This window comes from Eleginops maclovinus, chromosome 21, assembly GCF_036324505.1.
Source record: "Eleginops maclovinus isolate JMC-PN-2008 ecotype Puerto Natales chromosome 21, JC_Emac_rtc_rv5, whole genome shotgun sequence".
Taxonomy (NCBI): domain Eukaryota; kingdom Metazoa; phylum Chordata; class Actinopteri; order Perciformes; family Eleginopidae; genus Eleginops; species Eleginops maclovinus.
The window spans coordinates 4,024,586-4,044,882 of record NC_086369.1 but is presented as its reverse complement, the minus strand read 5'-3'; the positions used below and the strand labels follow the sequence as shown (position 1 = coordinate 4,044,882).

General features: G+C 40.5%; 1 protein-coding gene across 1 annotated transcript in view; it reads right to left on the bottom strand.

The window, feature by feature from the left end:
* Window positions 1-5,398: 5,398 nt before the first annotated feature.
* LOC134883891 (cadherin-12-like) overlaps window positions 5,399-20,297 on the bottom strand; it is a 79,234-nt gene continuing 64,335 nt past the window's right edge. Inside the window, exons 8-12 of the mRNA XM_063912379.1 lie at window positions 18,341-18,477; window positions 15,083-15,204; window positions 11,610-11,727; window positions 9,339-9,590; window positions 5,399-6,651 (exon numbers count right to left, since the gene is read on the bottom strand). Of these exons, the coding sequence (XP_063768449.1) occupies window positions 6,140-6,651; window positions 9,339-9,590; window positions 11,610-11,727; window positions 15,083-15,204; window positions 18,341-18,477 (1,141 nt within the window). The 3' untranslated portion in view covers window positions 5,399-6,139. The remainder of the gene's footprint in view (window positions 6,652-9,338; window positions 9,591-11,609; window positions 11,728-15,082; window positions 15,205-18,340; window positions 18,478-20,297) is intronic.

The following is a 20,297-nucleotide window of genomic DNA, read 5'->3' as shown; positions in this document are numbered from 1 at the left end:
ACTGGTCGAAAAAGTTTGGATGAACTGCTTCAAGCAAGCTAAACATCCTTAACTTAATCCTATATTTCAGGGTATTAAAGAGGCAACTAGCTGTGAACCCTCAGGCAAAAGAAAAAGTATAGAGGTATTGATAAATTGATAAAAACTGGAATAAGGCTCTAATGGAAGATGAGCGCAGAGGAGCATCACCAATATCCCTTTAGTTAAGACCATCCATTTGGTCCTTCCTTAGTATTTGGCTCTCAAATAGCCTGTAGCTCGTCATGCAGCTCAAATACTGTCTACAACCTGGTATGAATCGCGATCTAAAAATAGCTCACTCACACATCCGTTTGGGACTGCGAAGGAAATGGTCTGTGTCCGTTAGTAAAGCACACAAGCAGGCGATTGGATGGGTACAAGGAATGAGCTTTAGCCATGTGTGCTCAACATGTTTAGCATATGGCCCTTAGCTCAGTCAGCGGTGAACAAGGAAGCGGTTTTCTCCTTAGTTAATGAACTGGTAAAAACAATGGTGTCTAAAAGAAATGAGTACTTGGGGATTTCCAGGTCCCAGAACAGGAAAAACCTAACAAAGCATCAAAGTAATGATGTTGATGCTGGAATATTGACATCTCTTTTCTGTATTCTTGGGTTTTGCCTGCTGCCATCTTATTATTTAGCCTACAAAAGTGTATTTAACTCTTAATAAGAGCATCATTTACCAAATAAATGTCATGTTGTATTGAAGAAGACCTGCAACTAATAATTGAGACAATACACTTGTCAATAAAATGTTTAATGTGGTAATCAAATGAGAAGTAGTCAACTTTCTCATAGACTCTCTTACTTCTATTTGCATTCCCCGTTTGGTGTTGGGGGAGTATTCAACACTTTTAATCCACTCATTTGACCCATTTTTCAGACCTGATGGTATGTTGGAGCTCAGATTTTAGCTGATGTGACAGGAACTTTTTAATTCAAATCAAGTCAAATGAATATTACGCAAATTGGCATCAATTTCCTTTTGTTATTAGTCATTTGTTCACTTCAATTGATCTGGAGTCAGATATAGTGGCACCCCTTCAAACCCTTAATCGTAACACAGTCCTTATTACTTAGGACCTTTGAAGAGGGCTTAAGTAAACCTTCTGCTCTTTGAGTTAACCATCCTGCTGTCATACATTTAATAACAGTATTTTACTGAGCCAGCACAAAGGAGACAATGAGAGAATTGTGGGGCAAGAAGCACATTTGTTCGATTTCTTGTTGCATACAACTTTAACCTTCTGCAGAAGCGATGCAGTCATTTATTTCAGCTTATATCGTGTCACTGCCATATTACAGCATGAGAGAAAGAGGTTGGGCTGGGGTACAAGCTGCATGCTGGGTTATCGTGGCATTTTATGTTTAATGCATCTGTTTCCTCTCTTGCCATTTTTCGCCAGGAGCAGTTGTACCCAGGAAGTTCTGAACTACAGACGAGTAAGGGAGGAGGGAGGTGAAGATCAGAAATCGACTTACTGTACTTCTATGTGTTGCTAGATGAATTATAAAATATCAATACAGCAAACGTTTGCTGTTTTCATATGAAGGATTAGAGAAATGTATGTTATTTAATAACTGAGTTCAAATTAGCATTTCATTTTTCTGATTGAAAGCCCTTTGTCTAGCCTCTATTTTTCAAAGGTCCCAAACACATACACTTGCCTTGTCTTCTTTATTGTTCCCTATGGCTCATCTTTGTTAAAGTAAATGTTTATTTGTATTTTGTCAGTAGTAGACAAACAGCCATACTTTGTATAATGTGCTCCTGAGGCTAACTAATTCATTTTTAGGAAATGTTGAGCTATACTTCTGACTGAAATTGCATGATTTAGTGAATGGATATTTTTTACATTCCTACATTACACCATCCATTTTTTTTTGTGTTACAGTTCTGCCATTCTTGAAGTACAAAAGAACAATCCAAAACATTGATCTCACTTTATATATTAGGGATCAAAGTGCTTCTAGAATCTTGGAAAACAAAGATGAAGGAATTTAGGAGTTTTTCTTACAAGCTTCAGAAAAGGAGGACAGGCTTAGGATGTTACTTGGCAGCTTAATGTTTCTGTAATACCTTCAAAGGAAATAATACAATGCTTTTTCCACTGCCTGACTGTTTCACCTTGTTCTTTTCAACTCTGTCTCCAGTGAAACAGCACAGATAGGGCTGTGTTTGGTAGCTCAGACTTCCTGTGAGTGATTTTCCAGTAAATTAGTAGAACATGTAGTAGTGTAGTGGCATCAGTGGTGCACTTCAATGGGATTTGACACCAATACAATGCAGTACACGTAAACACCAACCGACATGAACTCAACCGAAAACTTTGAGCAAAAGATATTACTTACCGGACTTACTCTAAAATTGCTTTAGATTTACACCACCTAGGTGCACGTAATAAACTGGTAATGTGTGTAAATTGCCCATGCAAGCAATTGTTTTTGTCTCACCGTCAATTCAAGTCTTAATTATAGCTTGACACTCAATAAACGTGTTCTTCAGGTGCGGTAATGACTGCTGTGTTTACTTACATGCTACCGCCTCAAGGTTATTTACCGCTGATGCCACATAATTAAGAGGGTTAACGGAGGTTAGTGGTCACAAATATATGCACACCAAGATCAGCACATTCCTGTAAAGCAAAGCTGTCGGCTTAGAGAGCACTCAGCAGCAGCGGTGACAGCTTTATTTCCATATGCTCTCAGAAAAGTCCTTAGATGCAGAATATTAATACAAAGTGACTGATATTAATTAAAGCAACCATATGCATCAGCACTCCATTAAAGAACCACAGAAGTGTGCAGACAGAGGTGAATGATATATTTAAGCATATTGTAGAGAGTGGACTTGGTGATGTTTTTTTATTCATTTCTTACAGCCTAAGCAAACAGTTCTGTCTACAACAATGGAATGGTTAATTCCAAAGATGCTGTGACAACTCGTCTTTGTTGAATCATGACAGCTACGCTTGCACAGACTTGTGAGTCAGAATTGTAATTGTGTAAACACCCTGGTTTACAATCAAACAATGCGTCCGACATTTGAAAGCCTTGTGATTGTGATGTTGCAAAGTGAAATGTTTGCCACATCTTTGTTATGGCAAATATGGTTGTGCTGTTGTGTGCAATTATTGATGAATGCCTCATAAGAAAGAAGACATTTTGATTTTAAGTCAATCGCACCCATGGTAGGGGCAGGATAAAGCTGGAGAGCAAACTAAACAATTAAACTGGACAGTGTTGTTCACCGGGGAACAGGGGGTTGAACCCTGTCCAACACAAACAGCATCAATGCCATCACTTCTTTTGGCGTTGGCTTCTGGTAATAGTAGCTCTCCCCTGAGTCTTTGTGTAGATTGTGCCAGTTCTCTCGTGTTTATGCATCAGATGGCAGCCTCGTCCCACACCCAGCACTGTGGCCCCCCCTTAGTGCTGATGTCTCTGTTTGCACCTTCTGCCTATTTCTAGTGGACATGATGAGTCATAGTGTCAGAACAGCAGCTGATTTAAAGATCAGCAAACAGATGTCACCAACTAATTTAAATAAATGCATTCCCCATTATATCTATTGACCAATAGGACAACATTAATGAAGTACAAGCTGTTGCCTTGAAATGGCTTTTCATTGTCTGAACAACAGTTAGTTGCTTTCTGATATGTAAACAACAATACAACATCCAAATTACAGCTAAGTATAGCCAATATGTTTTCACACATTTGGTCAGAGAGTAATGAAAAGATATCAAATTAAAAGTCAGTGTATCAATCAAGTAATTTCAATTCATCATGAGGGAGCAGACATAAAACTCAAAACCACAAATGTCAACCTCATGGTTACCCAAAGCATTTTGGATTTATTGCCTGGGGATAATTACAATTTCCACAAAATGTGTTGCCAATTAATATTGTAGAAGTTGCGATATGTCATAGTATAAGTCGGTATCATGGCTAAAACTCCAAAGCTATTATAGGCTAGTCATGCTTTGAAATTGACAAGAACTCCAAATCCTCACAACCAAGATCAAAACTGTTGAGCTATGAAGCAATTAATTGATTGATCTTTGAGAATTTTCAGATTTAGAAAGTTTCCTTTATTATTTCCGCTGATATTGTGAGGATCCACAGTACTGCCTCTGTGTTAGTTTCTGGGTTTGTGTCTGTATCTGTGTGTCTGTTTCCCTGGCTGGACGTGGCTGACCTGCCTATGGATCCCCGCCTCTAAACATCCTCCTCTTCGTCGCCCCTCCCCATTCCCCTCCCATCCTGGCCTGCTCACTTGGTTTTCCCTGATCATTGGATTTTCAGTTTGGCTCCTGCTCCAAGTTTAACTCCAAGGCCCTGGCTTCCTGAATACCTTCTGCTCCATTCACTGGGTTTCCCCATCTGCTCCTTCCCCCAAACACGGCCACAATCCCAGACCCAGACCCAGTCCTGTTCCTTGCAATAAAGCCTTTGACTCCACTCTTGTCTCTCTTGTTTTCACTGTTTGAATTGTGGGTTCAATCAAGTTGCTCGTACAGAGCTTGACAAAAATATCTTATGGATCTCTCTAATTATCAAAAACAACAATTTTTTGGGGGAGAATTTGACTCCATTGTTGGTTTAAGTAACTAACAACCGTAACTCATAAGGAGGCCATGGGCGTAGAGTTGTCATCCCTATTGTTGCAATGCATGCTGCCTGCAAGTGTCATAGATTACTTAATGTCCATTCAAGCACTTCCACATGCAATTAATGAATCTCCGCTTTGGGGAATACCTACTGGATGTGATAGAGAGAGACCAAAAGGGGAATCATTTCACCTCCATTGGTAGAGCATTATATATTACAGGTTTGGCTTTCATCCAGACCTTCCACTATGTCGTTACCAGACCATGGCAGGAAAACTCTGAGCCACTTCGTTCAAAGGCTGGAGAAATAAGGCTTTTGTTAAACTTTACTGAAGCCTCGCTGTGACTTGTTATTCTTGCAACTTGAATGCGTTCCCTAAGCATACAAATGTTAAACCAATTCTAGCTACATTCCCATTCAAACACACTTATTTGTTGATTGGTCTGAAGTAAATGGAAAAGTCATTTCTCCATTTCTTGTTGCAATTTTAACATGCATTGCAATTTAAAGGAGAATATGAACTTGCAGGCTATGAGGAGATACTTTCTTTGCCATAAATATGCTCATGATTTACATTTCTACAATTCCAATTAATGTACTTATCTGCTGTAAACTGCTATGGCCCTTGCACATGAGTCGAAGAGACCCTCATCATGAACAGTGCACTATTTTTTTAACCCAGTTAAAGTGGATGAGCTATTAATAGACCATACATAATGTGAGTCAAACACACTTAAAGGAAGTTTGTCCAAGTGTGGTTTATTTAAGAAAAACTGTGTTTATTACATGACTGAACTGCATTATTTAGCCCTAATAAATTTTTTTACAACTCTAGTACAAGTCTATTCACAGCACCCACCTAACAGAAACAGACATTTTCATGTGGGCCTTTTTTTAATTACAAAATTCCTCCAAAAATAAAAAAATACAGATTGATGACTGAGAGATAAATAGATAAATACACAAAAAAATAATCAATCAGCCAATAAATAAATAGAACAATAAATAACATTCAAAACATCTTTGGCCTTCTTCGGGCCACGTTTTGTCCCCACAGGATTTCCATTGCTCTCGCTAGACAGAGCAAAGTATGGTGACTGAATCAGCCATGGGGATCTAAAGAACAACACTGGATATGTGGCATGAGATAGCAAGTGAAAGAACAATTATATTGAGGCACTTTTTAAGGATGTTCTAGGAAATGAAAACATTTCCGTGTGTATGCGTATTCCCCAAAGAGGAAACAAATGTAAGACAGGACCCTTCAATTGAAAGATAATTGAAAGGCTGCCTGGCTCATCTAATCATGTTACCATATGTTCCCTCATTTCTTTCTTTTTTTACAATTTTGGGACTGAGCATGGTAAAGTACCAAATAAAATAGAAAACAGAGAGCTGGAGAAAGATGGAAACAGATAACGTGAGGAAAACAATGGTCAAATATTGTGTGTCGTAAACCGAAAGAACATTGTTACATAGTTGCTTTTCGAGTCTGTGAATAACATCAATGTGTGTTGTCCGTGGTGGTTGAGTCCGACTGAGTTTCTGACTGCTCCCCAAATATCCCCGCTAGTGTCTTAAAGCGGGGCCCCCAGTCATTAAGGTAATCATAGTCCTCCTCAGGGTCTATGGCGAGGGACTCGATGGAGCTGAGCGACTCAGCTACTGAGCCGTCGCCCTCGTAAGCGTACGTGGCCAGGGAGTCGTAGGGCGGCGCCGAGTTGTCCACATCGTGCTCCTTCAGGCGCTGGCTGATGAAATCTCGGATGTCAGCGCTGTCCTGAGAGACAGGTACCCTCGGACCTCTCTTCATCTCAGGTTTGACGTCCCTGCGGAACAGGTTCTCTTTGACAACCTTGGGATTGCGAAGCGTCCCCATGTCAAAGGCGTGCGTGTCCTCCTCTCCCCCTCCTTCATCGTCATAGTGGATCACATTATCCCGGATGTCCTCTTTGGATGACATGAGGGTTTCTTTTTTCTTCTGCCGTCTCAAGCCCACGTAGAGGACCACGATTACTTGGGGAAAAAAATAGAAATATAATATTTTAGACTTTTTAACACAGGGGGAATAGTGGGGTATTAGAAACCAATGCTTCACTTTGTCATGTTGCAGCTATCAATTTTCTGGCACACACCTTTGGTCAGGACTAAAATACATTAACCACTTTGGATTGGATTGCCATGATAATATTGCACAGATATTTTAAGTCCCCAGAGGATGAACCGAGATTATTTTGGTGAACTGTCAAGGTGCCATCTTGTCATGAGCATTAAATTAAAATGTCAACCTACTTTTGGATGGGCTGCCATCAGATTTCTTATATATATTCATGTGCCCTAAAGCATGAATTCCAATGATTTTTGATGATCCACAACCAGCAGGTTTTAATTTCTGGAAGGCTATAAAAACCACATCAGTCTCAGCTGTACTTGTGTCAAGTGTTAATTAGCAATAGTTAGCATGCGTACAAGTTAAACCAAGATGGTGAACATAAAATCAGCATGTCAGAATGGTATTGTTGACTCCAAGGCACGCACATATGCTGCCATCTGTATTTTGGTTTGTGTGCTTTACATGTAACCCATGCTTCACAAAGACAGAAAGTAAATTAAATCCCACTGAAGCCATGGTTGTGAGTCACCTAGACATATAATGCATTATTTTCACAGTTTGACCTGCACATCAACACCTTCTGGGAATTGAATTGCTTTTGAGTCTCAAAGCAAATAATGTGTGCAGGCAGCATTACACACTCATAGGTAGCACAACAACTGTGAGCACTGTTGGATAAACCTAAAGCACACAGTTTTGCACACAAGCCTTCAGATTTTGCTCGAGGTTCTGCACATTTTCAACACTATAGTGCCACAGTGTGATTTTCAACACCATAATGCTACAATACATTACCTTCTTTCCCTTTGTGTCATGCGATTTTATCTTCCTGTATATAGTGTGCCAGCTCCCCCCAGTGGCACCTATGTAGACTTCAACAACAGCCAGCTACAGTATAGAAGGATTCACTGGTTGAACACAGCCTGTCACTGGGGTGCAGCCAATCCATCAGTTTGAAAGAAACAGCAATACAGATGAAAGCCTGTGAGCTGGTCTCTTTAATTTACCTCATCATTCCTCCTCACAGGACAACTGGGTCATCCTGACAAATCCTGCACAGGAACTAAGTGGCTCTATGAAAATGTTCTCAGTGTGAGTTCTGATTCTCTCCGCCACTTTCCTTCCCGGGGACAGCATGACAGTTTGGCGTCAGCCTCAGCCTCGGGGGCGAGTAGACTTGGAGCTTTGAAAACGTTCTCCTCAGATGAAGGGAACACACCAACAAAGCTCTGCAGCACACAGCTACTTGACCACATGCTTTTTACGCAGCGATGGGAATAAATGAAGTATTTCTACTATAGTATATTTACTACTTCACTGCTTTTAATTTCATATTTTCTTACTTACATATTCCGCTCCACTTCAGCTGATTTACTCCACTATCTATTTGACATGTATAGTTAATTTTTGCTCACATATAAAAATAAAGAAATCATTAGGCCACACAGAGATAAAGAAAAGTAAATGCAGCTAAATATAAAGGTCATGGCTACCCTTGACTTCCGCTGTAAAATAGGAACTTCCTTAACAACCAACCATCCCATTTTCAAAATTCAGAAAATGATCCCATAAACCTTCATTTACTTCCTCCCTGTTATGTAGATGAGTTAGGACATTAATAGCAGGGAATTAAGGAGGAGTTTTACAACCATGACCTTGTGGGGAACGTAAAAGCTGAGCTCGAGGAGCAGCCACAGGGCATCGAGATTGGATTTAGTTTATAGAGAAAAGAGGCCCTCCCTCCAACCTTTATTGCTCATTGAATGACTAAATTCATATGCGTTCTATAATTAACTGCAGACACTGCTGGAAAGGTGCCAGGATGAGTCTGAGAGTCAGCTTTGCATGTTTGGATAAAAAAATGGCAAAGAATCTGAAAGAAATCCTGTCCTTTCATTTCAGGTGTTGGGCTCAATATCCTACAATAAGATCTTTTTTAATTTGAAATCACAAGCCAATCAACATCCCCAAATTGCACCAGGAAAGATAAAGGTCATACCTAATCTGTCAATCAAATATCTATCAAGTCTGTTTGCGGAAGACACTGCAGATTTGCTGCTTGGAAATACAGTATTATCCAACAGAGCAGACTACATAACGGTCAGAAAAGCTTTTAATAATAACATTTCTGCTAAATAAACTATATTTTTAACCATTTCACCCAGGGTAAGGTTCCCTTATGTTAAGCTGTGTCATACAATTTACTCAACATTTCACATTAAAGCCAATCAATACCTTGAATCGGCCCTAAAATTGATGTTGAAGGTCAAAAGGTTTACTTAACCTGTCAATCAAAACTTAAAGACTGTTTGCTGAGTAACTGCAGATCTGCTTGGATGGATATTGCATTTTTTGAAAAGGTTATTGCTTACAGGCAAAGCAAAATATATTTAAAAATGCCATACTCTCCACTTACCATCAACAAAGAAAATGAAGAGATATTTAATGTGTTATACCCAGTTTGTGGTTCACTTGTTCTCAGTGTAGCACTAAGGCAATACATGTAACAATTCCCTGGTTCCTTTATTATTATCAGTGAGGCAGTGCTACAGTGGAGCATGTTTACAAGCCAGAAAATGGCAGGCCTCACCTAACAGGATGATGATACATAGGAGGATAGCGATCAGCGCTCCTGTGCTTAGGCCCACGGGGAGAAAGATGGCCTCTGCGCTGCACGTTAGCAGGGAGCCATCGGACTCGCAGCCACACACACGGATAGTCAGAGTGCCGGTGCTGCTCTTAGGAGGGTAGCCATTATCGTCAATCACCACAGGAAGGAGGTAGATCTCCTGCAAACGCCGTCTGAAGCCGCCCCGCTTAGTCACAATTCCAGCTGTGTTGTCTAGAAGAAGGGGGAAAAAACATAAAAGAGATCTTCAAAAACAGCTTCTTTTTAAAGGACTGAGATAAAAAGAAACTCCCAAATCTGCATGGAGAGGCCTGAAGAAGTGCAGCAAGTCCTTCTTCCTTGATCTATACAGTTTACAAAGTGCGCTGACCAAAGCAAAAGAAGATATCTCACCCTGTATACCCTCACATCAATCAGACAATCCTCCAAGCAAGTCTGGAGGTCCATGAATGGGAAAGATAAAACTTTTCAATGTCTGATAACTTTTCATGTTTGATATCAAATCCTCTCCAAATGTTCTTCCATGAATGTGATGAGAAACTGCAACGTATCAAAGAGTTGTCTTATCAAAGCTCTCGCCCATTTTACACCGCTTTCTTTAAAAGCCGATAGAGTCCAACCCCTACCCATACATCATTCCCTGAAACACTGCGCAGCGTCTACCTGCACAGTGAAAGCTACTGAGATGGGATGTTATTCCTTATCTCGATGTGCAGGCAGCGTCACTCCAGAGAAACAGCAGATTAGCAATGTGAGATAAAAGATCAAAAAAATATTAAAAAACACACAAACGTGGAGAGACATGCAGAGGTGGGAGGATGAAGAGTGAAATAGAGGCTGACAATGTATACAGAGGGAGAGGGAATGTCTCAGGTTGTTCTACTGCAGAGAAACTTTCTGACCCCTGTCAAGCTGGGTTTGTTCCTCTGACGGGGCCTGGCACTTTTTCTTGACAGGAGGTCAGGCGTTTTAGCACACCTTGCATGTCGTGCGCAACTGTGGTTTTGTCGGCGCTCTCTCTCCCTCTCTGTGTTTGCAGCACCTGTCGCGAAGCCCGCGGTGTTTGCGCTTCCTGTCCCTGCCGATCAGATCCCTCTTTGTATTTGGGAGAGGGTGCTCACACGGCCTCTGGCACTCAAGAAACTGCAGGAGTGTGTCCAAAAGGTAAAACTGGATTGAAGGTTCGGACCTGGGCTTGTCAAGGATGGTGAATGCATTTGATTCCTTGGCCTCATCCTGTCATGACCCACTTTTCATTACTCGTCTTTCTAGTTAGACTTCAAAGGGCTCGGCCAATGCAAGCTGTCATGTATGCCTCACATATATATGAGTGTCATGTATGCCCTTATGCAGTCAAACGGTCCAGTTATTTTTAGCATTGAGACATGCAACTCATATGAGCTTAGACCAAACAACTTTTTCAGAAGGCGAATGATTGATCTTGACAGGTTGATTGTCCTCACTCCAAACTAAATGACTGCATGTAGGGACCTGAGGGTAGCAATTTAGATCAATATTGGTCTAAATTGGATTTTTTGCCGGCAAACACAATTGTTATCATTTTTACACTGCAGCGGTGAGACTATAAATGTATATTTGAATCCTTATAAAGGTCACTATCTGGGCTGTTTGAAGTATTCAGATGTTTCTTTTAAGAAACCATCAATGATCGCATGCTCCATTTCTTCATCATTCATACATCAACATTTTACATTTTCAATGCAGAGAGTAATGCAGTTGTATAGTTAAAGGGGCCCTATTATGCTCCTTTTCAGGTTTCATAATTGTATTTTGTGTCTCTACATTGACAGTTAAATACTTTAATTTTCAAAAAGTGCTTTATTTGCCTGTTCAGTGGCACCTCTGATTGGTTAGCTGGCCGGATCGGTACTGATTGGAGATGTCCTGCCCCTTAGCCTATCACATAGAATGTGTTGGATGGCTAGTCAATATCAGCACAAGTGTTACATAGTTATGTCTATATTTTTGCGGAAGTGAAAAAGGACGACAATGGAGGCTTTTTCAGAGTGTGTGGGAGAGGAACTCCCTCTGGTGGAATTTAGGGATTTTAGCCTTTGCAGACCATTTAAACGCACACACACCTGTATAACACACTTCAGGAAAGCAAAATCCCCAAAAAGCTTGAGCAGCAAATATTTTTCTTATAATTGAGACTAGGTGGCATATCCTCAGCTGTTTTGCTCTGAGGGGACAAATTACAACAACACTTACTTCCAAAGTCCCGGATGGTGAAGTTCTTGTTCTTCTGGTCTTCTTTGGACGATTTGAAGGAGAACTGTTGTCCAGCTGCTGGTAGATCCTGGTCTTTTGCACTGAAGGTCTGAATCACCTGTGAAAAATGAAAATGATGCTTAAAGGTCCTGCCTGTATGTGGTACACTTGTCGAGAATTTTGACGTTTTGTGTGAGCATTGGATGTCACACGTATCTTTTTAATAAAAACTCAAACTCATACAGGTTGAAATGTTCTGGATTTTAAAATTTTTTATTATACAACACTGAAGCGAAGTGTCAGACTGTCCTGAACTGACTTCATGTCAGCGCTGAAACAAAGCGGTAAATTGTTCTTGCTGTAGTTTTGGATACAGGCGCTGAGTATTTGATTGATGACTTGTTAAAGTGTCTCGATCACCTCAACACATTGTGATGGATTAACTTAATTCAGGACTGCTGGAGCTTGTTTAAGGGTCATGGACAGAAGGCAGTTGTTTCATATTGTTCTTATATTACAGTGCATCTCCTCAGTGCACAGGGCTGTACAAAAATAACTTGCAAGAAAACAATTCGATCACCTCAACACCTTTCGTAGCAACAACAAACTGAATGTGTTATGTGAAAATGAGTTAAAGCAATAACTGAAACAACAAACAACTCCTAACTTTTCCACCCCGCTGCTCACAGACTGCTGACTCAGCTGCCTCTGTAGCATACTGCTGACGACTTTCAACTTCTTTCTTTTCCCCGAATGCCTCAGGTCTTTGTCTGAAGCCCACTGACCTGAAAGCCCCCTGCTCTCCAGGCTTCACCTGCTGAAGACCTGAAGCCTCATCCCCGGAATTCCCCCCCCCCCCCCCACCGTCCTTCTTGCAAGAGCCCGGAATCACCCCAGACCATGGTGCTCTCACTCCCTTTGCTCCTTTGTGCTTGATAACCTGACACCAGGTGTGATGAGCCTCTGTTGTTCTCCCTAAAGCAGCTGTGCACTTCACACTGTTGGTTTTTCAGCAACAGATTAGCTCGGCGATGAATACATCTAAACTATCAATTTCTTCCCTTGCATTAAAACTGCCATTCCTTTTTCAGTAAATCAGGAAGGTCAGATTTAATGACTAATGTCCATCAAAAATCACCATAAAGTTATATTGTTTAAATTGCATGTTGTGCAAGGTTTCCCAGAGAAAGGACAGTTTAGTCACGTACCAAAATGCGTCAGAGTGGATGTTTCAATTCCTGTGTTGCATGTCACGCCTCTCCAACAACTTTTAGATATACCTTTACTGACCAAAAATGTGCATAAACCCAATTTTTAGAAGCGTGCACCACATTTATTTCATATAAACATCAAATATTGAATTATCTGTTGATTGCCCAACTGATAAATTAGATACATATGGTTAGAATAATGTCTATCACAAGCTCCAGAGAAGAATAAAACCTGCTATTTAATATACTGTCATGGGGAAAGTACATTTTTATCATGCCTATTTGGTGCAAAGCTATAAAAGCAATACGTTTCTTATTTGTATTTTCTAATTACGCCATTTTATAATCCATTATGTAAGAAAAGCTCCTTTTCTTGCACTCAGTGTGCTCCCACCTCCTGATCATAAGTGGAACTGTGACTGCTATTGTATATGGTAAATGGCTCTAAGGCTACTCTGCTTTTGCTGCGTTGGAAATTAAGCAAGATAAAAGTGCCAGCTAAATGCTGTAAATGTAAATGTAATTATTCCAGCATATCAAACTGATTCAGCGGGTTAGCATTTCAATGTGGCATTATAAAAAGCCTATGAGAGGAAATGCATTAAAGAGTGAGGAATGCGTACATAGCACTGGCTGTCCTAAGTATCTCTAATACGAGGAGGTAAATATTCTTGTTTTATGTTTCCTTTGTGCTTTTTCTCATTTCACACTTGACCAGTTGACTCTCAGTGCAATCAACATTAAAATAGGGAAACATTTTTGCTGTATTCCTGCCCTGCCCTTATTATTTATACTTGCACAATCTCAGTTTAAGGTCAGTTTCCTCCTGCTCTTCCAACACACTGACATGAAAACAGCTCTTTGTCCCTGATGCACATTGCATTCCAAGGTAGGGTAGTGGCACAGTGTGAGGCAGCCCTAAACAAGCAGTTTGTATGTTCTTTTTCAGCAGCGTGAGGGCAGATAATCTTCTAGGGAGATGTGTGAAGGATGTTACACGAGAGGATCTGCAATTCTTTATCATTCACCAGCTGCGCACAACACCTGCTGGAATCCTGCTGAGAAAATGCTGCATTAAGTGTATATTGTGCACTGGAGGGCCATGGATGAGAGGGAGAATAGGAAGGGGGAGGAGGCGATTAACTCGAGGGAGTAAGAGGATGCATTCTGAATACAGACATGTTGCATTGCTGATCTGAAATTGAGGATGTGGTTGTCTCCATTCCTGCTTTTTATTTTTAGTTAGATTTTGGTGTACCTTTTAAAACTTTTACTCTTTGTATTACTGTTAAATTATCATAAATATTGTCTTTCATCAGCCTTCATCTTTGGCTTTCTATAGTCATGATTTTTGGGGATTTTCCCTGTCTTGTTTTGTCTGTCAAAGTCATTTTGGTGCTTAGATTTCTTAAGAATTCAACATCGAATCAGACTCCAACACGTTTCTAGGTGTCTTGACTAAACTTTTAATGCTGGAAAACATGACACTACCTGCAGCTAACTGCATGACGGGAGGACAGTGATGCCTTCAAATGCAGGGGCACAGCCGTTGTTTTGATTGCAACAGGCCTGAGGAGTCGCAAAACCTCCTCAATGTGATGAGGAGTCTACAGCAATTTGACAGACTGCCAAAGAAGCCGTTCCCACAGAACGCTAACTGCATATAGATGCCGGTTAATGGGCTCATTTACAGGCACAGGTGGTTTACAATGCGCACAGGCAAATTATCCACTGCATCCAAAATATATCATCTGAAATGCACTCCATGTTGCTGGTATGAAAAACACTGCTGCGCTTTTTGATTGATTGCTTCTCTCTTTTGAATCCACCACTCAATCATTTCAGGTTTTACATGCACATGGTAATGAAGGGCCTGTGAAATTCCCTTGAAATGAAAAGGTTTGATTCAAGTGACCTTGAGTAAAACACTAGGAATAAAACTTCTGTTCTGAACCAAAGCGACAACTAATTATGTGTATTTATTCCAGCTCAAAATACCAATAGGTGTTTTCTCCACAAATATCATGATCAGTGTTTATTTCTGCCTAAGTGTTAACATTGACTCTGTGACAGTGTTTATTATTATCTACACTTTATTTGAACACCTTTTAGATGTATTTGTTTTGTTTTTAACAATCACCTTGCAGCCCTATCAGTTTTATTGGAGAACGAACCAATTAACATTTGTCAAATCCAGAATAATTAACATGACATGTCAAAAAGCACAAAAGCATATTGTGTGCAGAAAGAATATGAAAGTACCTGTCCAGCTTTGGAGTTTTCACAGACAAACGTCTCATAAGGGCTGGCCAGTTCAGGTGGAAACTCATTGATGTCCAACACGTGGACAGTGACAGCCACTCGGCTGTTCAGAACCGGACTATCTGCAGAAGAAAACACAACAGAGATGTGACAGATGTAGCAAGAAAAAAACATAGGGGCTTGTTTTTTTCAGAGTGCTGACATCATGTGGATATTGAAAGTACTGCCATCATATGGTGAGACAAGGCATAAAGGTTTATCTGTTGCAAAGGAGTAGTTAAAGAAAGTCCTGTTGGTGTTTTAGCAAATTTTAAACCGCATATTTGCCCGCCCACTTTAAGCTGCTGTGGTTAAATGCTTCTGCTATAAAACCTCAGATGTGTCTGGAGCATGTTGATGTCCTCCCGTACGCTGATGTGTTATGGCACTTTTGATTAAAAATGTAAAGGGGAATTAAATAAAAATACACAGCAGCCACAAATGAAGCACAATATGGAATATGGCTCTATAGAGATTCTTTCTTTTTCGCTTAGGTTATTTTATGGGTTTTAGCCGTATTAATTATAGCATGAAAGCCCCCACGAGAGGAACACACTTGAATCCAGGCTTGTTTGTTACAATGTTTCCTCACTGCCGGGGCACAACGGGGGAAATGTTCTTTTTGTGTGAAAGCCCAAGTAAGGTAAACTTTATGGATTTGGTGTGGGAATAGGCTTTGCTCTGCAGCGGGGGGCTTAGTGTGCGCTTGTTTGTGCAAGTGCCAGTGCGGGGGAGCCTATGGTGTGTGTGTGTGTGTGTGTGTAGGTGGGTGGTTTAGAGGACTGCAGGAGGGGGATCTGTAGAGTGGTCTCTCTGGGATTGGAGAAGCAGACCCGGCTCAGTTAGTAACCTGTCTCTGACCTTGATGGCAAAAGCAATCTTCCCACTGAGGTGAAAATGACACCGAGCTGGGGATTTTCTGCTTTCGCACTGACTGAACTACTAACATTGATGCTCAGCCAGCAAAAATACTGATCTTTCCTGTCATCAAGGTCCTGAATTTGTTGGCCTTTACAAAGTTTGCAAAGCTAGATCAATGAAATCTGTACAAGTTTATCGTTTCACCTCTCATCTCATTTCAAAAACTCCACAACTGTCACGGCATAAGTCAGTGATACATCTTTCAGTCCACCAGATGGAGCAATGGTATAGTGATAACATTCAAATGGGAACAGCGTCAGCATTTCAGCTCTATAACAAATGCTATCTATCTATTTTATTGAAACAGAATTCTGTATTGCTTGATTAGTCAGTCATAAAGTTGGCTACTTTATACTGGTTTTATTATTGGATATTACTTTTTTGATTAAGCTCATTTTAATAAAAAGCCAACCAAGCAAGCAAGCAAGCAATCAACCACAAATCTATAAAATGTGCTGCCAAACAGAGATAGGGAGATTTTTGTGGTTAGCCAACTCTAAAAAGTGCAACTGTAGACAGATTAAGGAAGCAAGCTTTCATCACAAACCCCATTTTAAGTGTGGAGCTACACTTATCTGCTGCAATTTGATGGAATGTGTGCATCCTCATTTATTACAGCCCAGGTTATTATTGCATTTAATAGAAATTCCCCTCCATTTGACTCATAAAAATGGCAACTGGGCTCAAATGCCAAAAAGCAGAATGTTAATTTAACCCCGGCTCTTATTTAGCTTGGCTTCTGCTGTGTTCTGAGTCTCAGGGGAGCTGTGGGGACTGCTCTCATTTTGCTGCATGACTGCAGTGTCTCGCAATGACCGCACAAATCTCTCAGGCTTTTTGAAAACTTGGTTGATTCACTAATCGTTTCAGAGTAAAGATGCCTTTTATTCAGGGAAAATGTCATCCAAAAAACTCATATTGTGCGGATTTTTAATGGTGACTAAAAAGTGTGGGTGGATAAACATTTAAAGCAATAGCCACAAGGACACACAGTATACACAGAATAGGGTTCAAATACAGAGGTCTTCAATCTTGAAAAATGCTGTGCAGGGTACACTGTGACTGCTCCACAAAATCTAGTATTTCTCTGGAATGTGAATGTATCTTGCTTTAGTATTAATTGCTGTATTTGGTGGTTTGAACGCTACACTTCGACAATGATAATAGAATTCATCTCAGAGGAGCTAGCCAATACTCAGAACACAAAGTTCTGCCAAATCTCATTCAAGGTCAAAAACAGATTTGAACCCACAAGTTGGGATACAAGCTCTGGGGTGCTGGGTTTATCTCTATCCCTGCTGCACCAGCCCAACCATTACTTTTTAACACTGGTTTTCATGTGAATTTTGTATTACTCTTTCTGAAGGAGAACGAAGGAGGACAGAGGCCTGGGTCAGAGCCTGACTTGGGGAATAAGGAAGGAGTGAAACACATATGAGAGGGCAAGAAGTGCAGAGATGCTGCGATGATAAACTGAACATGTAACGCCCTTGTGCAGTAAAACCCCCATCTTCCTCCCACTCCCTCCTCCCACCAGCCCATATCCTTTCAGTCTACCTCATCCTCCCTTTCCTTGACATTTATGCACAAAAGCCACACAAAGGAACCCACACACACACATTGAAAACAGAATTAGCATGTCACTGCCATGACCTTGAGGGGAAGTGAGTAATATCAGTTTCCAAGGCGACAATGACTCAAGTTTTACAGCCCATATTTCACAGTCTATCCTAATGAATATACAGCGTGTGTAATTTTGATTGAGCACCAGCCTGCCTCTGGGATAATGACTTTGACGGTTCTTAGCAGATTTGATGACTTGATGACGATGGGTTTGCTTATTTATCCGGAAATTTGCTCCACTTCCTTCATAAAAACATAATTAGCCTGATGACATATCTTAAAGCCACAGCTCCGCATTAGTTCACCCTTTCACAACATGCTGTGACGCCACCACATCTGCTCGGTGTAAAACTTTAGAAGGTTGACATTTTACTGCGGAGCGAGTAAAAGTTGACTCTGGCAAAGAAAAGCTCCCTTCCGATGCCAACGTCATTAAAAAAATAGTTGTTAAAAATAAAAACAGAGATGAGGAGAGTGTGCTAGAGGAGACAATGTCCTAAAGATACATCCCCCAGGGAGAGCCATCATGGTTTATAGTCACCAATAAACCTTTCCTGCAAAATGGGATTGAGTATTGACTTGAGTAAAAGTGTGTTAAATCCTTCACACAGATTATGAAGGGGGAAGGACAACGACACGTGCATGAATCACAATCGATCTTGTTGTCATACTTACTAAGTTTGGTGGCCACGATAGAGATATTGTGCTGGGCAATGCTCTCTCTGTCAAGGAGTTCATTCGTGGAAATCGTTCCCTCCACTGGATCAATGTCAAAGTAGCTGTCCAAGTCACTCTTCCAGTCAATGGAATACCTGAGTGAAAAATGTTTGTTTAATGGCGTCCATTTCCAACATAAACCAGAGAATTAAACCACAGGGATTTTCCCTCTGGGCTCATGTATATGAGTTAGGTGTAATATAATGTTGGCATAGCCTTCATTACTCATTCTGAATGGTCATTTCCACAAAATATGCTGAGGTTTCGCATTTACATTCCAATCGTGTAATGGACCACATGTTCTTCGGCCATGCTGAGCCAGTGGTTTTTTTCCTTCAGAACGTAAATGAATTTTAGGCATCGTTGAAACCGTATCAATCTCACAGAGCTGATGTTTAACAAAGGCGGAGAAATGTAGACTGGTGTCTGAGAACAGAGGGTACAGTGTCCTTTGGTCTTTCCAAGTCATTCTGAATGCAAACCATGAAACAAAGCAGGGATCTGAAACCAAACCGCATGCCACTGACAGCGACATTCATGAAACTATGCTATTTGATCTTAAAAGGGTGATTTTTTATTAATAACTTTGTGATCGTCAGTGGAGTTCCCGGAGGAGAACACATGTTGTCTTGTATTCCTCTTCAAAACAAGGTCAGTGGTTGTGGGTTGAATGCCTTGCTCTGGGGCATTTCTTCAACACAGAGGCTTAATTTCTAACAGGCTTGAGTCTGGACTTCTTACATTAAGAACAGCCTTTCTATGCCACCATTATTCCTTTATTTTTCTTTCTCATGGTAAGCTATTTGATCTTAATAGGGTATTTCTCATGAATATGAATTTGCTTGTTTTTTTCCCACTAAAGAGCTTCAAACTGGACTTGAGTCATTAATGGAAAGAGGGTTAGCGTACTTTCAAACCCTGGAGTCTTACGCTGTAATGAGAATGATAACAAAACCATTTAAGTGGATTTTTTCTACAAGCTTTGGTTCCATAAAATTCTCTGTTTCAATTTACATTTTTCCACGTCAACCTCTCTTACACTCTTTATGGCGCGCATACTTGAAGTGAACACGATCATGTCCAAATAGTTTAGTTTGAGTCTCTTTCATAAATATTGCAGCCAAACTCAAATCAGGAGTTCAAAAGATCAATGGTTCAAAAATGTTCCTCAGGGCACAAACTCTATTTTAGTGGGGTGTTATTGGAGTCCTGCTGCTACTGAAGCATATGTTTTAGTGTCAGCACGGCCCAGAGGTTACACAGACGGCCTCATAGCCCAGAATATTACAGATTAAAGAATGAATGTTTGGGGATTTCTCGAGCAAAACACACATCTCTAACCACCAAACATGCAATATGTAAAAATCAGTTGGCAGAAACTACATTTTTTTATATTCATGTGAGATAGAAAGACATGTTTTACTTGCACATGGTTGAATCTCTGAATTATCTTCAAGGAGAACAGGGCTGTGAGAAATAATTCACAGATATAAAGAGTCTTCTTATACCCAACTCAGTACTGACAACAGCAGATATGGAAATTAATAACAGCGTTATCTCCTACTTTGAACTGCTGTAGTGGTAATTCAGACCCGAGAAGATGAGTGATTTAAAAAGAGAAGGCACAACTTAAGTTTATTTTCCACAGTTATTGATTTTTGGAGCTTACAGTTTTGCTGCAGTAAACCCTTCAGAGTTCATGTCCAACAAGGGTCTTCAGTGAGATTTGTGATGTTACGATTTAAGGCCAAAAGCAAAGGAGCAAATCCATAAAGAACGTATGTATTGTTGCACTTACTAATAGGACTGGTTTTATTACTGTAAATATGTGCTAATAGCACCTGGATGCTATATGCTTGGCGCAGGTTTACAGATGAACTGCTACCTTTTTTCTGTAGCTTTAACAGCCAGCACA